This window comes from Salmo trutta, chromosome 37, assembly GCF_901001165.1.
Source record: "Salmo trutta chromosome 37, fSalTru1.1, whole genome shotgun sequence".
Taxonomy (NCBI): Eukaryota; Metazoa; Chordata; class Actinopteri; order Salmoniformes; family Salmonidae; genus Salmo; species Salmo trutta.
Window position 1 is genome coordinate 3,720,720 of NC_042993.1, and position 12,830 is coordinate 3,733,549.

The 12,830-nt window shown below is 42.0% G+C and overlaps 2 protein-coding genes across 4 annotated transcripts in view; one reads left to right on the top strand and one right to left on the bottom strand.

Moving 5' to 3' along the window:
* The window catches only part of LOC115176623 (casein kinase II subunit alpha), a 30,193-nt gene extending 29,487 nt beyond the window's left edge, over positions 1-706 (bottom strand). For both annotated transcript variants that reach the window (XM_029736734.1, XM_029736735.1), the window contains exon 1: positions 609-706. The gene's annotated coding sequence lies outside the window, so the exon portion shown is untranslated. The remainder of the gene's footprint in view (positions 1-608) is intronic.
* LOC115176624 (uncharacterized) lies at positions 85-7,277 on the top strand. Of its 2 annotated transcripts, XM_029736736.1 has the most exons (15): positions 85-432; positions 3,173-3,265; positions 3,512-3,573; positions 3,791-3,823; positions 3,991-4,041; positions 4,145-4,183; positions 4,277-4,315; positions 4,429-4,473; positions 4,589-4,645; positions 4,729-4,767; positions 4,985-5,032; positions 5,513-5,911; positions 6,104-6,220; positions 6,349-6,387; positions 6,881-7,277. In XM_029736736.1, the coding sequence occupies exons 2-15, from the start codon at positions 3,258-3,260 to the stop codon at positions 6,889-6,891; spliced, it is 987 nt and encodes a 328-aa protein (XP_029592596.1). In that variant the 5' UTR covers positions 85-432; positions 3,173-3,257; the 3' UTR covers positions 6,892-7,277. The 2 variants fall into 2 exon arrangements, with proteins under 2 accessions (XP_029592596.1, XP_029592597.1); XM_029736737.1 differs by lacking the exons at positions 85-432; positions 6,104-6,220 and having other exon boundaries at positions 3,104-3,265; positions 5,513-5,815.
* Positions 7,278-12,830: the final 5,553 nt, after the last annotated feature.

The following is a 12,830-nucleotide window of genomic DNA, read 5'->3' on the forward strand; positions in this document are numbered from 1 at the left end:
AAAATCATTCACTGTATCATGAAACCGATCAGAAACATCTGTGGTGCACAAAGCAGTTTCATTATGATACCCAGTGTCCGGCTGGGACCCACACGGTTTAATCATCTGTGGTGAAACTCCCTCGAGACAGTCACACACGCACGAGCCATGGCCTGCACATGTAGCCAACTAGCTCGCGCTAGCTGCTTCCATGATGAACTGCACCGCATCAAAAGCCGGATGGGAACACTACGTTAGCTAGCTAACAAGCAAATGTTAGCAATAGTTATATTCACGAAACATGAATTGCTGGGCAGGTATTTATCTATAAATGTTAGTAAATCAGTAAATAGTATTAGCTGACGTACATACGTTAAAGATTGCTAGCTACCACAAGCTACAAAATATTTGTTTTCAGAAGCAAAAAAGTGACAACGGAGTGCATTAAGCGAGGTAACTGGCTGACAACGCCTTAGCTAACATTCTGTGGGCTACCTTGATAGCTAATGGTAGTAAAGCTAAACATACTTATGTATGCTTTAAGAGTATTTGTCTTATATGCAATAACATGCAAAGATGACTCAAAACAATGGCCATCTCACGTAGGTAAATAAGCTAATGTGTATTACCTCTCGACGTTGTTGGGACATCAATATGGCGATGCTTGGTTTAGCGGCAATGTGCACCTCCATTCCTGTGAGGGGCGCTGTGCTGTCTTTGTGTGGAAAATGGGAGAGAGAAAACACGAGGCTCTACTTCTCTGAAAACCTGTACTGACACCTAGTGGTTAAATGTGAGAACCTCTGTGTCACAATTCAATCCTAAGTATATTATACATATTATATATATATTTTTCACTGTGCGCCACATGCCAGAAGTTTCGACAATAGATAGGGGTGCTGTATGTGAGTCCACATCCACATCGTACTTTTAATGTATTTTTGGGGGGGCCCTCCACCCCCCCTCTTCAAAGGACAAAAACAAACTTTGTTTTTACAGCTTTTCTTTTGTTGTTACATGTAAATCATGCACACATTTTTTACAGTAGTTACATAGCAAAAATAAAGTAATCCGATATTTTGATATAAATTACATCTAGATAGATAGTACTTATTCATATTTTTTTATAGTCATAACTATTATAGAACATGAGTTTTTAACCCCACCACTCAGCTACTCTCAGTCCATCCCACCTCTCCGTAAACCACCCTCTTGTGATTTCCATGTGCCATATATTTGTGCTGTTTCACATAAATTCTGAACCTATCTAATCGCATAGATTGTAAGTTAAAGATACATTTTCTTACTAAAGTTATTATTATATTGTTGATTGATAGACTATGGTCGTACATCCTCCTTAGTTATTTTCCACAATATAAATCTATGTTCTCACTGGGACAAGACCAAGGATGTTCCAGACAGGGACAACGCACAACGGAAACGGTGCTGTTCTGATTGACCAATTGAAAACCGGGGAGGGGTTGGGTTGTGGGTTGGGGAACGCTCCACTGCCCTTTCATCACTCATTGCTTCAAGCCACACCGTACTACGCCCACTAGCGGAGAAAACGTACCTCAACGTCTGTTCAAGAATGTTGAAACACGTTTTGAGGAAACGTGTTGTTCAGTACAAACCGTCACACTACCTAGCTACTGTTTAATCGCCCTTCCCTATAAGTGAGCTGAAAGTCTGTTGTTCATTTGTTTACTGTGAAATAGCATTGTACCTGGTCAAACACATTTTTTTCCAAAAGTTTACTAAGGGATGGTTGCAGGCTGATTGGTCGGCTGTTTGAACCAGTAAAGGGTGCTTTGCTATTCTTGGGTATCGGAAGTACTTTTACTTCCCTCCAGCCCTGAGACACACACTGTCCTGTAGGCTTAGATAGATAGGAGTGGGAATAGTCCGCTACCATCCAAGTTGTCAGTACCACGCGGTTTGTCATTATTGATAGACAGCAATACTTTTTTCACCTCTAACACACACACTTTACAGAATTCAAATTCAGTTATCCATGAAAATTAAGGTTTAGAGTTTGTTATTGGCATGTCATGCCTAAGTTTGCTAATCTTGCCAATGAAAAAGTCATTAAAGTAGTTGGCAATATCAGAGGGTTTTGCAACGTTCAATTAAACAGTGCTGTTTTGAACGACCAAAGAAGAATTAGAAAATAGAGAAATACTGAACGACCAAAGAAGAATGCCTTTGATAAGAGAAATATCGAATACAGAATGAACATACTTTCTCTTTGGTCGTTATGGCTAAGGGACAACGTACACTGAGTGGACAAAACATTAGGAACACCTTCCTAATATTGAGTTGCACCCCATCTTGCCCTCTGAACAGCCTCAATTTGTCGGGGCATGGACTCTACAAGGTGTCGAAAGCATTCCACAGGGATGCTGGCCCATGTTGACTCCAATGCTTCCCACAGTTATGTCAAGTTGGCTGGATGTCCTTTGGGTGGTGGACCATTCTTGATACACATGGGAAACTGAAAAACCCAGCATACCCCGTTCAAAGGCACTTAAATATTTTGTGTTGACCATTCACCCTCTGAATGGTACACATACACAATCAATGTCTCAATTGTCCCAAGGCTTAAAAATTATTATTTAACCTGTCTCGTCCCCTTCATCTAAACTGATTGAAGTGGATTTAACAGGTGGCATCAATAAGAGATCATAGCTTTCACCTTGATTCCCCTGCTCAGTCTATGTCATAGAAAGACCAGGTGTTCCTAATGTTCCGTACACTCACTGTATATGCTTATGCTACACTTTCAGAGTGCGGTATCAATTAATCCACTCATTGTGTAGGCCTACCCTCTTCTAAATTGCTGTAACAATGACAAGGAAATGCCAGAGGCATGTTTTGTTTGCATCACTGACCACAGGAACCAGTCACCTATAATCAATATAGTGTAGAAAGAGAAGGTCTTTGTTTTGTACACCTCTTGAATGAACAGTCACATCTTGGGAGTCTTTGTCTTCTAAGTCAGTCAGTTGTTTGTCGACTGATATTATAATTAGTCATTTGTAAACTGTAAACCTTTTTTTGTTTAAATGCTCATCTGATTCCTCAATCTTATACCATTCCCGCGGTCATGCACTGTTTCCTGCAGAGACACCTGACACAGCCCCCATTCTATCTCATAAAAGTGGGTATGTGTCTATTGTCTCTGTGGTTCCAGCCAATCAACTGGAAGGAAGGTATAAAACCTCTGATGGGTCTTTTAACAAAGAGATAGAGGACTCGTGTGATGACTTCCACCCACAATGAAGCTGTAAGTCACTTTTTTTATTGCATCATGGCCTCTTTGATTGATATATTCTTTATAACAATGTAACATTTAGGTCATGTAACATTTAATTTAAATGTTGTGCGTTGTCTTGGCTTAGTCTTACAAAGCATTAGATTTAACACTGTACAACTATCTTTATAAAAGGGAAGGGAAAGGGAGGATACCTAGTCAACTGTACAACTGAATGCATTCAACTGAAAAGGCCAATGCTCTTTATTTTTCTCGTAGCTCCCTGTGTTCTCTGTCAGTTCTGATGCTAGTGGCTGTTGTGTTCATGGTACCAATGAAAGGTAAGCCTCATTTACCCTAAACAAGGATCATATATCAGCCTATATCGATTTGCTCCAGTAAGCTTTTCCAGTGAATTGTTCAGCGTGTCATACACTGGCCAAAAACAATGAGCTTGCTTTTATTGCTGTGATAAAAAGGTATGATACAGTATATGACATTATATTATTGAGGTTATGGAGATTCAATAAATTAATAATACTACTGTTTCCTTTTCAGACAGAAGTGAGGATGTGTTAAGCTTTTTGAATGGTGAGATGGTTGGCTACATTCTAACGCACCTGTTTATTTTCTTGTGATGATGAGACACAAACAGTTGTTAGTCTTGATGGAGAAATCACATTTTCAAAAATTGATCACAGGTGGTGAGATTCTAATAAGCTGTTGGTAAGGTACCTCATTTTCAGATGTTGTTACAGGTGCCCTTGACGTTGCTCCCCCTACTCAAAGCACCTCAGGAAAAATCAAAGGTCGGTTCTTCACACTTTATATATATATTTTTTATCTCTCCTCATTTTGTTACTTTTAAAGTCATTAACTCAATCTGCCGTCTTTCTGTTCTACTTTCCCCAGGTGCTGAGAATACCTTTGGTAAACCAGATCCAACCCCAGGTTAGTGAAAGTAGATTTGGATGTTTGAGGGAAGTGTTTCTAACTAGCATCTGTTATTGCCATGTTGACCTAATTTATTACCGTGTTCAACAGCACGCCCAAGTCCTTTAAGACCAACAGAGAACTCTGCAGGTAGTTTTTTATTACCTTTAGTTTCTAATCAAACGGTCAAACTTTGTTGTGAAATATAATGAAATCAATGTTACATTACGTGTATCATTACTCCGCAATCATTTGTCTTCCAGAAATCTCAAATGTTACCCAGGCTGCAAACTCTGCTTATTTAACAGGTTAGTGTCTGGAAGGTTGAGCTGGGAAGTTATCAATAGTCAGTAGTTAGTGTTATTGATATGTGGTTGATCATGTGTTTTTTGTGTTATTGATCATTGTCTGATCATGTATCAGATATTGTAGACTCAGATGCCAGATCCAAAGAGAATTGCAACTCCGATGATCTTACAGGTGTGTGGAATATGGTTTGAAAATAATGTTATATAGGAAGTTTCAATATCATTTTCAGAGTTGTTTTATTCAATGTCCCACAGATGCAGGACGATCTGAAAGTAACTCAGCAGAAAGCAGAGGTATATTAAATATCAAAATAATCTATCACTGAAATATCCATAGGGGAAAATTCATCTGGTAATATTGATGTCATAGACTGTTACGGCCACACCAATTCTGATTCTGTCTCTCTCTCCCCCTCTCTCTCTTTCTTTCTTTCTCTCTCTCTTTCTCTCTCGCTTTCTCTCTCTTTCTCTCGCTCTCTCTCTTTCTTTCTTTCTTTCTTTCTTTCTTCAGAGGATGATGATGACTCTCTGGGATCTAATACAAAGATTACACAAACTGGTATGTCATGTTTTACATCAATGTAATGTAAAGAAATGGTAGCTAGATAATTGATGTAGCGTCACTGTTTTTCATTCCAGACAGAAATGCAAAAGGTAGCACAGGATTCTAATTCTGCTGGTCAGAATTCCAGCCTATTATAATTACATCCCATAGACATGTAACTAACACTATGTAAGAGACTGAACATGACATCACCTGGCCGTGTCTTGTTGTAGGACAGCAACAGAGATGAACAAAATTTACGTGGTCGTGGTTGTAGCAGCCGCCAAACCCTCTACTGAGATTCAAGATATGTCATAATCTACTCGATGAAGTCCTTGGCCAACAGTGTATTTAAACAAACATAGAATTAACATACTTAGAATAAAAACGTATTAAACCAATAGCACTTATTCATATCCATAGATTTTCATACCAAGAGTAAATTCTAAATGGAATCAGTTGACAGTTCTAACTGACTCTTAATCCCCAATACAGTGACAGACGACAGTAGCAGCGACGAGACTGACAGTTCTCCTCCAAGTGATGTGAGAAAATACAAACAACCTCCAGGCAGGAAAACCATAAACCCAGACCATGTGGACAGCATGCAGACAACCACCAGGCAAGATCCAACCAATGGGAGCGAGGAGCTGGATAGAGAGACTCAGAGGGACCCCACAGGGGGGAGAGAGAGAACCAGCAGAGTGCTCATTGATCTCAACAGTGAAGAGGATGTGATGGTGGGCTGCCAGGGTACTGTCTGTGTGCCTGGAGAGCAGGGGACTACAGTCAATGGAGGTGAAAATGACGAGAATACCAGTCTAAACAGTAGAGATAGAGATATCCAAAGCCAAGAGGTCACAGGCACAGCCACGGAGCAGGCCCTACGTAGGGATAGTTAGCCTTCCCTGTAGCTCAGTTGGTAGAGCATGGTGTTTGCAACGCCAGGGTTGTGGGTTCGATTCCCACGGGGGGCCAGCACAGGAAAAAAAAAAAAAAAAAACAATGTATGAAATGTATGCATTCACTACTGTAAGTCGCTCTGGATAAGAGCGTCTGCTAAATGACCAAAAATGTAAAATGTAAATAGTTGTAGGGGTGTAGTGAATGGAGTGTTGGACACAGCCAGAGAACAGCAGGACTTGGACAGTATGGAACATGTCAATGGTAGACTCAATGGTACTGATGAAGCCAACAGTAGAGGTTCGTCTTCTATTCTACCATAATTCCAAACTATGGCTTTACAAAAAAGAAGATCCACAGCAGAATTCTTTAACTACTGAACCTATATTATTGAAAAATATCTGAATGATTGCTTTCTATCCTAACAGAAACCAGAGATGAGGTCAGCACTGAGACTAACCCAGTAGGTAGGTTTAGAGAAAACACACCATGAACAATAAAACAATCCCAGTAAAAACACTGAGGTCACTGAGCACTTCTGTTCAGATGGTAAGTAGGGTTATGTGTTCTGGTAAAGGAAAGATACAGTGAAACAGCAGATGATTTATATCCACCTAAATATGTGCTGGAAACACTTTGGTGAGGAAAATATCACTTTCTCCTATTGCGAAACCCACAAATGTTCTCTAGCAGGTCTAAAAATATTTCCTGTTTTGCAAAAATATTTAAATTGATGTGGTGAATCAGAAACATTACCCCAGTGAATACTTTGTATAACAATTTCTGTTACAAATAAGACCACTGCTTCTAAGACCTAAGTAGAAACAGACCAGAGGTGTTACCTACCGGAGGTCAACTTACATCCATATTACACATTCAACAACACACCACTGTTTTCAGACTTCTTATCTTACCACTCACAGGCAAATTGTTCTCCATGTTGTCTGCTCTGTGTTCTAGTGATTGGTTAGCCTCCAGGAGCCCCAGCCAGGAGCTCCAGCCAGGAGCCTGTCAGTGCCAGAGGCTTCCTCCAGGTAGAGTTGGCTCAGCTCTACCCTGCAGGGCCTGTAAATCTCCCTGCCTCTCACTCGTGTGTCGTCTCCCTCAAGCTCCACCGACTCTACCAGACCGCAGAGAGTCCCTCTCACACTTATATTCATGACAGAGACGTCAGTACATCTGTGGATATTTACCACCAATTTTTCACTTCAAGTGATCTTTAAATAAATGGTATTCTGACAGCAGCTGTGCCCCCTGGTCTTACTGCCGGTAGTACATTTGAGTTGTGGGTGAATGGAAATAAGATGTTTGGCTCCAATCTGATCAATCTGATGAAATAAAGGTTTCTCAAAAAGCATTGTTTGTTGTATTAATTAGAGGTAATTCAATAAAAGGCTGTATATACATGCAAATTCACAATTGTAAGGAAAGACAATACATTGTTTGAAGGCAGAATGTCTTACAGTGTTACACAACTGCTTGGACTACATGACCATTCTACACAAAACATTTTCTACATTTCAACTTCACCCAATCATTCAACTGTCAACTTGGCCCATACAAACAACATTTGGTAACTTTGTATAAAATATAATATGGCAGTGATTCAACAACGGAAGAAAAATATGTTGACAGAACATGTCACTGTTACCTTTTTGCTGCTGCAGCAATTTTCCAGACAAACGCTTCTCTCATCCAACAGTGTTTTATAGTGATCTCTCCCATGTGTTGGAGTTGACATGGGGTGACTGCCCTGACACATCAGCCTTGCTGTTTGCACACAGGCAGTTGTTGCTAACACATGTACTGTGGCCTGAGGCACAGCTTCAACATCAACTGCTGTGCTGAGCAAAACCAGTGCCACAGAATGAGGAGCAGCTGATTACAAAATATACATACATGGTGGCTTATGACCCTCTCATGATGAGTTACCTTGTCTGAGACCTGAAGACTTGTGGTAGCTCCCTGAGCTGATGTCTAGGCTTTAGCTTAGCAGGCTACCATAGTCTTGTGTCACGATTGGTAGAAAGTAAATTCACTGGACCTTAAAGATGGAATCCCCAGTAAGGGGAAACAGCGCCACTGGCCGCCGCAACACCGTTATTGTTTCTGTTGCCCAGCTGAGGATCATCATGGTAAAAACAATTGCAGTACATATTGTGCTTTTCTATCGCACCTGCAATGTCTTGAGGGGAAAAAACTGTGTTGGTTGTTTCCAGTAACTTCTATGTTGTTGTAATATCCCAAACGGACCTGGTTGTTTCACCAATAAGGATTCCAGCTGTAAGAGTAGTCACTGTTTACTTATATAGTAAACACACCACAAGTTGGAATCCTAAGTGACACTCCAATATGGCTTCATTTTGTGGTGGATACCAACCACGGAGATCCTCCACTATCATATCCTCAGTGTTCCTTTCCAGACCTCCATGTACTGGCTCTGACGCTTATAAAACTCTGTTTCTGTAAAAAGCAGTCGGCACAGGAAGCTAGCTCTTCTATCTGTGCTGTCCTAGAACCTGGCACCTGCCAGGAACAGTACGTTGCCTGGACAGAGAAGTCCCAACTGAACCTGGCACCTGCCAGAAACAGTGTGGTGTCTGGACAGAGAAGTCCCAAATGGTCAGCTGCTCTGGGGTTTATGGAGAGGAAGAAGAATCCTTAGACAAATGTTCAGACAGAAATATCCCATCCCCTCATCTAAAGGACAGCATCTTGGGGAATGAGTGAGTGGAATGGATTTCTCTGAAGTCCAAAACAGTACGACATCTCTTTATCTCTCTTATGAAACTGATTTTACATGACGATCACTGGAAAATAACATATACACACACACACACACACACACACACACACACACACACACACACACACACACACACACACACACACACACACATACACACACACACACACACACAGTAGATAGAGAGAGAAAGACCTCAACAAACACAAACTTAACAAAACGTAACGTATCCCACTTGTATTGTTCAGACAGGACCTGAACAGGCAGACTAAACAAATCCAAACGGAGTCGTCAGATTGTTGGGAAGGATGAATTACAACTCAGTGCTAAATGGGAGAAGTGATGGTGTCTGACAGTTGAGTTCCTCTGTGAGCCGCTGCCGGGTCTGATTTCTCCTCTGCTGAGGCAGTCATTAGTGGGCCAGACAGGAGGCTCTCCTCCATGCATCATGTCATACTACTTAAACTGCTAAGATGAAAGATCAGGCTGCTCCTTCTCTTAACAAGTTAAACAGAGGTTAACCTTGATATTTGGTTTATGGGTTATTGCCATTGGTTATTACACAATATGGCTTTAACACTAAATGGGTGGACTTGGACCGTAGATTCTGTCAGGTAGTGTTGTAATCAGAGGTGAATGTGGTCAGAGGAGGGTTAACAGACAGGGGGAACTGGTGTCCCTGGGCCAACTGCTCTGCTGGGTGGAAGACAGGACTGCACCGTGTCCGCCCTCTAGGATTCGTTTGTAACACACACACATTTGTGTGTCTGGATTTATCCAGACCTCATGGTCTTAGTATTCAATAGACCGAAGAAGACGAGGAAACATCAATGGACTGATTGCATAAAACAGGGGTAAGGTTTTACCACAGGGGAAAAGCTCCCCCCTACTTGACCACGTACGGTCACACTTCATTTTCCTGGTGGTTGTGGTCAGGTAATGGGTAGCACTCTTGTTCTCAATGTCCTGTGGAACTATGCAAGATCAGGCTTTGGCTGTTCTCACACAATCTGGTCAATCCATCTGTTTTTACCATTATTACACACTGTCTGGATTAAGATTACATTAGGATTTGAGCTATTAATGTACTATAATTCCTTTGAAGCCATTTGTGTCTGCAGTTTAAAATCAATTTCAAAGTCACTCCTTAAAGTGGAAATCTGCAGTTTATACAGTTATATACTCCAAAATATAATGGGTAGATATCATTCATTAAATGTCCCAAAATGAATGTACCAATTACCCCTTTGAAGGAGGACAAAATTGTCCTCCTTTCTGGATGAGAGGTGACTTTCCTGAGAGGTGACAGATTTAGTCTTTCAGCCTCTGCTGTAATGACCGTAATAAGGAGTTAGTTGATTTAGTGAACAACTGGACACTTCTGGTGCAGAGCTAAGTAACAGCCAATCAAAATGCAGTCGCCAAAGAATCCTATTTTGCGTTGTTGAATATTAAACTCATTCCCCGTCTGGTTTAATTTACAAGGTTTATCGAAAACCCTTGAACCATGCTTAACTGTGGTTGGGATCATTTGCCAGGCCATGCTACCTTAAATGGCAGCCATCCTAATTGGTTTCTGGCTGTTTTCTTTGGATTGGAAACATGTTGAAATAATTTTGAATACATTGAAGGGAACATATTATGATGCTGACTTGACTGATGTGGGCTCCCGAGTGACGCAGCGGTCTAAGGCACTGCATCTCAGTGCAAGAGGCGTTACTACAGTCCCTGGTTCGTATCCAGGCTGTATCACATCCGGCCGTGATTGGGAGTCACATAGGGAGGCGTACAATTGGCCCAGTGTCGCCCGGGTTTGGTCGGGGTAGGCTGTCATTGTAAATAAGAATTAGTTCTTAACTGACTTGTCTAGTTAAATAAAGGTTCAATAAATAAACATGTGCTAGTCTAATGTTGTGTAGATCTCGTCACCTATTGGACTGTATGTGTGTGTAGTGTGTGCTGTGTTGCTATCCATGTATCCAGTTACAAATACAGAATGACAAGAAAAATCATTGTTTTATCTTGCAGTCAATTGTGGTGATTTGTCAGCTGATCTTAATGTGTTCATTTAATGTGTTTATAAATCTCATTCTGAACTTGATGAAGATTTATCCTATCCAATCCCTATTCTTAAACTGTATGTGGTTAGGTTTCAGCTCATAGCTGTCTGTGGTCACTGTAATGTCGTTAGCATGGGGGCTGGTGTCTGGTGTTTCAGCTCATAGCTGTCTGTGGTCCCTGTAATGTCGTTAGCATGGGGGCTGGTGTCTGGTGTTTCAGCTCATAGCTGTCTGTGGTCCCTGTAATGTCGTTAGCATGGGGGCTGGTGTCTGGTGTTTCAGCTCATAGCTGTCTGTGGTCACTGTAATGTCGTTAGTACGGGGGCTGGTGTCTGGTGTTTCAGCTCATAGCTGTCTGTGGTCACTGTAATGTCGTTAGTACGGGGGCTGGTGTCTGGTGTTTCAGCTCATAGCTGTCTGTGGTCACTGTAATGTCGTTAGCATGGGGGCTGGTGTCTGGTGTTTCAGCTCATAGCTGTCTGTGGTCACTGTAATGTCGTTAGCATGGGGGCTGGTGTCTGGTGTTTTAGCTCATAGCTGTCTGTGGTCACTGTAATGTCGTTAGTATGGGGGCTGGTGTCTGGTGTTTCAGCTCATAGCTGTCTGTGGTCACTGTAATGTCATTAGTATGGGGGCTGGTGTCTGGTGTTTCAGCTCATAGCTGTCTGTGGTCCCTGTAATGTCGTTAGCATGGGGGCTGGTGTCTAGTGCTTTGGTCCTCCCCCACTTTCCCCTCCTAACTGTGGGCACTGGATAGAGTTACATCTGAACCTCTGGTTCTTAACACAACCTGTCTACAACTACAGCACCAAGCATGGAATCAGCCTGTGTGTCTCTGGAATAAACAGACGTTTCCTCTACTGTAGACTGAAAGAGAACATGGAATCAGCCTGTGTGTCTCTGGAATAAACAGACGTTTCCTCTACTGTAGACTGAAAGAGAACATGGAATCAGCCTGTGTGTCTCTGGAATAAACAGACGTTTCCTCTACTGTAGACTGAAAGAGAACATGGAATCAGCCTGTGTGTCTCTGGAATAAACAGACGTTTCCTCTACTGTAGACTGAAAGAGAACATATGTCTGTAGGCAGGTCTCTCAGGGAGGAAGACGTTTCTCTCTCCATTACTTTTCCAGGTGGAGGGTTAAATGAATGAAGACACATTGAGGAATATGAAAAGGCTGCCTGGGCTTCTGTAGGAAGCCTGCTTCCTCCTCCTCTTCCTCACCCGTCTTCCTCATCTCTCCTCATCCTCTTCCTCCTTCTCCCTCCTCCTCACCCCTCCTCCTACTTATCCCTTCTCTTCCTCACCTCTCCTCCTACTTATCCCTTCTCTTCCTCACCCTCCTCCTTCCTCCTTCCTCCTCCTCCTCCTCTTCGTCCCTTCTCCTCCTCCCCCTCCTCCTCACCACTCCTCCTCCTCACCTTCTCCTCAGACCTCTTAGTCTTAGAGTTTTATTCAGTAGCTGTAGGAGAGAAAAAGGGAAGGTGGGGGTTCAAGGGGAAATCACAAGAGTACACACCCCAGCTGGCCAAGTCCTGAGTAGATTTGTCAGAGCAGAAATGGTCTCTCTCTCTCTCTCTGCTTTTTGAAGGCGCTTTGGCTTGAAATGAGGCACAGGACGGCAGTGCTATTAGATTAGTCATTGGCCCCTGTGTTTGACAATTCACAGACAGGCCTAATATGTCTGGGTAGAGAGAGACGTGAAACCTGGACCTGGGTTTTGGGTAATAGGCACCTCCGGCGATATTGGGATCATTCCTGTTCTCTGAATATGTGGCTTTTGTCTTATACCAATGCCAATGTTTCCTATGACATTTTGGTCTGTTGTGGTGCATACCTGGGTTTTGTGGGAATGCCAAATACCAAGAGTGAGGTTAGAACATATTTTCATTGATTTAAACCTAGTACACAGTGTATTTCCGAAATAGTATTTTTCTTTGACATGTCATTGAAAAATGTCAAATATCAGTATTATGGACCCTGGGGTTTGGAATATGAGGTTTTGAAATGATCATACTAACCCTGATAGCAATAAATAGTAATTTGGTGGATAGTAGGCAATAAGGCCAGAATAAGGCCAGAAGGGTGTGATATTCGGTCTG

Coding starts and splice junctions, on each gene's coding strand:
- LOC115176624 (XM_029736736.1), top strand. Junction 5,912..6,103: donor GGAGCAGGCCCTACGTAGGG/ATAGTTAGCCTT, acceptor TGTAAAATGTAA/ATAGTTGTAGGGGTGTAGTG. Junction 6,221..6,348: donor TGATGAAGCCAACAGTAGAG/GTTCGTCTTCTA, acceptor CTATCCTAACAG/AAACCAGAGATGAGGTCAGC.